The following is a 1601-nucleotide window of genomic DNA, read 5'->3' as shown; positions in this document are numbered from 1 at the left end:
TTTCCCATTGGCTGGAAACTTGTTATGCTTGATGGGTAGGCGCTGCAGTCAGAGGGGATTTCAAAGCAAATAAATAGCAGGTCCTTCTAGCCAGTCAGAAATGGATTTCCACCTGTCTGAACCTCAGACTGGAGCAAGCTGCTTTTAAAAAAAATCCAACAACTTGCTGTATGAGGAGACTACCAGAGAAAATATTCCCTCTCATACTTTATATTTCTTCTATGAAAAAGTGATTTTGGAAGACTTTGTAGGCCACCTTGCTTGAGGTGTCTTCTTCAGAAGAAGCATGGCTTGCTGTATGTTACAAATCACTGGTCTAATATTCGGAGGTGTCGGCATGGTCGGGACTTTGGCAGCCACAGTTATGCCGCAGTGGAGAGTTTCTGCCTACATTGATGGCAACATCGTGGTGTTCGAGACAATCTGGGAAGGACTGTGGATGGACTGCGTCAGTCAGCTGGGCATCAGGCTGCAGTGCAAATTCTACGACTCTGTCCTGGCTCTCCCCCCACCCTTGGAGGCATTCAGAGCCCTCATGTGCATTGCAGTGATCCTGTCAATCATTTCCTTTTTGTTGGCCATTGTTGGTGTGAAGTACACTCACAGGACCAAGGAGGATCCCCAGGGCATCAGTATCTTCATACTGGGAGCTGGAGTTGCCTTTCTCCTGACGGGCACCCTCGTTCTGATCCCCGTGTCCTGGACTGGAGGTAGCATCATTCGTGACTTCTATGATCCAAAAGTTCCTATGCCACTGAAACGAGAACTAGGAGCTGCTCTCTATGTGGGCTGGGTGAGCACTGCACTTCTCATCGCTGCAGGAGCAATGTACTGTGGCTTCTGGTGCTGGGCTGATGCATCCTCAAAATCCAGGCTTTCCCGTCACAGATTGCACAAACCTGTCTTTGCAGGAGGGCCGTCCCTAAGCGTGCATGCCTATGTGTAGTTGCTACATGTGATCTTTCTGCTTAGCATGTTGATATGTACCGATTGACTTCAGTGTCTAATTAAACTCTGAGTCTGTGATGGAGGAACAATTTTGTTCATTTGCTATTTACTGTCAACATATATATCTGCTCTCTAACGTGCTTACAGGAAATGTTATTACATGGGCATTATGTTAGAGCACAGTCAGAAGAAAAAATCTCAACATTTTTTGGGAATGAAGAATGGCATGGGAATAGCAGCAGCCAGGAGTCTCTCAGAGAAGACGAACAGCATACGGTTGCGCTGGAAGGAAGGCAGTTGCTGTGCAATAGCATCATTGCTCTCCCCTAAACCCATGACGTGCAAAGGGAGCACTGCATTTTGCTCCAAGGCAGAGTCTTCATACGGCCTGCTCTAGGACAGTGGTGAGAAGCATGGAGTAGGCAGCATGGTTGAAGCAGGTGCTGAATGAACGGAGAAGCCTCCAGCGATCTAATTTCCAATGCTGGCATACAAATGTTCAAGCTTTCCCATCAGAGGCCTCTGTGATTGACTATGGATTTCATAGGTACTTGTGGAATTGATGTATCCTTCTTATCTCTTCTGCAGGGCACAGAATCCAGCTCATGAGATAATACAATTTTTAATCACTTCACCAGACTTTGCCATGAATG

At 46.8% G+C, this 1601-nt stretch overlaps 1 protein-coding gene across 2 annotated transcripts; it reads left to right on the top strand.

Annotated features, from left to right (window-relative positions):
* The first annotated feature begins 286 nt into the window (after positions 1-286).
* LOC129215907 (claudin-8-like) lies at positions 287-1278 on the top strand. Of its 2 annotated transcripts, XM_054849918.1 has the most exons (2): positions 287-881; positions 1169-1278. In XM_054849918.1, the coding sequence occupies exons 1-2, from the start codon at positions 287-289 to the stop codon at positions 1276-1278; spliced, it is 705 nt and encodes a 234-aa protein (XP_054705893.1). The 2 variants fall into 2 exon arrangements, with proteins under 2 accessions (XP_054705893.1, XP_054705900.1); XM_054849925.1 differs by lacking the exon at positions 1169-1278 and having other exon boundaries at positions 287-946.
* The last annotated feature ends 323 nt before the right edge of the window (positions 1279-1601 follow it).

This window comes from Grus americana, chromosome 1 (assembly GCF_028858705.1).
Source record: "Grus americana isolate bGruAme1 chromosome 1, bGruAme1.mat, whole genome shotgun sequence".
Taxonomy (NCBI): domain Eukaryota; kingdom Metazoa; phylum Chordata; class Aves; order Gruiformes; family Gruidae; genus Grus; species Grus americana.
The sequence above is the reverse complement of the archived record's forward strand: the minus strand, read 5'-3'. Positions and strand labels throughout refer to the sequence as shown.